At 55.5% G+C, this 1,118-nt stretch overlaps 1 protein-coding gene across 1 annotated transcript in view; it reads left to right on the forward strand.

Moving 5' to 3' along the window:
• PAK5 (p21 (RAC1) activated kinase 5) overlaps nucleotides 1-1,118 on the forward strand; it is a 109,389-nt gene that overhangs the window by 66,029 nt on the left and 42,242 nt on the right. Inside the window, exon 2 of the mRNA XM_003788014.2 lies at nucleotides 303-1,088. Within this exon, the coding sequence (XP_003788062.1) occupies nucleotides 303-1,088 (786 nt within the window). The remainder of the gene's footprint in view (nucleotides 1-302; nucleotides 1,089-1,118) is intronic.

The following is a 1,118-nucleotide window of genomic DNA, read 5'->3' on the forward strand; positions in this document are numbered from 1 at the left end:
GGCTCAAGCGATCCTCTTGCCTCAGTTTCTCTATTTTTAGTAGAGAGGGGATCTCACTTTTTGCTCAGGCTGGTACTGAACTCCTCAGCTCAAGCAATCCACCTGCCCGGCCTCCCAGGGTGCTGGGATTCCAGGCATGACCCACCCCACCGGGCCTTGTCATTTTTTTTTTAATGAAACATCACTGGAGTCTGTTCTCTTGCACGGTTTAAGTTGCATGGTGTGGAAGTATGATTCCTCCATCAACTCAAACACATGAAATGTTTTCTTTAAACAATATTTATTTCCTTTGCTATCCCCAGACAATCGTTAGAGGAAACAAACCCTGCAAGGAAACCTCCATCAACGGCCTGCTGGAAGATTTTGACAACATCTCTGTGACTCGCTCCAACTCCCTAAGGAAAGAAAGTCCCCCGACCCCGGATCAGGGAGCCTCCAGCCGCGGGCCGGGCCATTCGGAAGAAAACGGCTTCATCACGTTCTCGCAGTATTCCAGCGAGTCCGACACGACCGCTGACTATGCGCCCGAGAGGTACCGGGAGAAGAGTCCCTACGGAGAGGACCCGGAGCCCTATTACAGAGGCGGCCAGGGCCCCAGGCAGAACGGGCGCGCCGTGAAGATGAAGCACGGGGAGGCCTACTACTCGGAGCTGAAGCCTCTGAAATCCGATCTCGCCCGGTTTCCTGTCGAGTATCACACACACTTGGACTCACTGAGCAAACCAGGGGAATACGATGACCTCAAGTGGGGGTACCACAGAGCCTCGAGTAGCTCCCCTCTGGATTACTCGTTCCACTTCACGCCTTCTAGAACTGCAGGGACCCGCGGCTGCTCCAAGGAGAGCCTGGCCTACAGCGAAAGCGAGTGGGGACCCAGCCTGGATGACTATGACAGGAGGCCAAAGTCATCGTACCTGAATCAGACGAGCCCTCAGCCGGCCATGCGGCAGAGGTCCAGGTCAGGCTCGGGGCTCCAGGAGCCGATGATGCCGTTCGGAGCAAGTGCATTTAAAACCCATCCCCAAGGACATTCGTACAACTCCTACACCTATCCTCGCCTGTCCGAGCCCACAATGTGCATTCCAAAGGTAACGTCCCCGCCTCCCTCCCTCCCTCCC

This window comes from Otolemur garnettii, unplaced genomic scaffold, assembly GCF_000181295.1.
Source record: "Otolemur garnettii isolate 467f Iridium unplaced genomic scaffold, OtoGar3 scaffold00025, whole genome shotgun sequence".
In the NCBI taxonomy this organism is placed as follows: domain Eukaryota; kingdom Metazoa; phylum Chordata; class Mammalia; order Primates; family Galagidae; genus Otolemur; species Otolemur garnettii.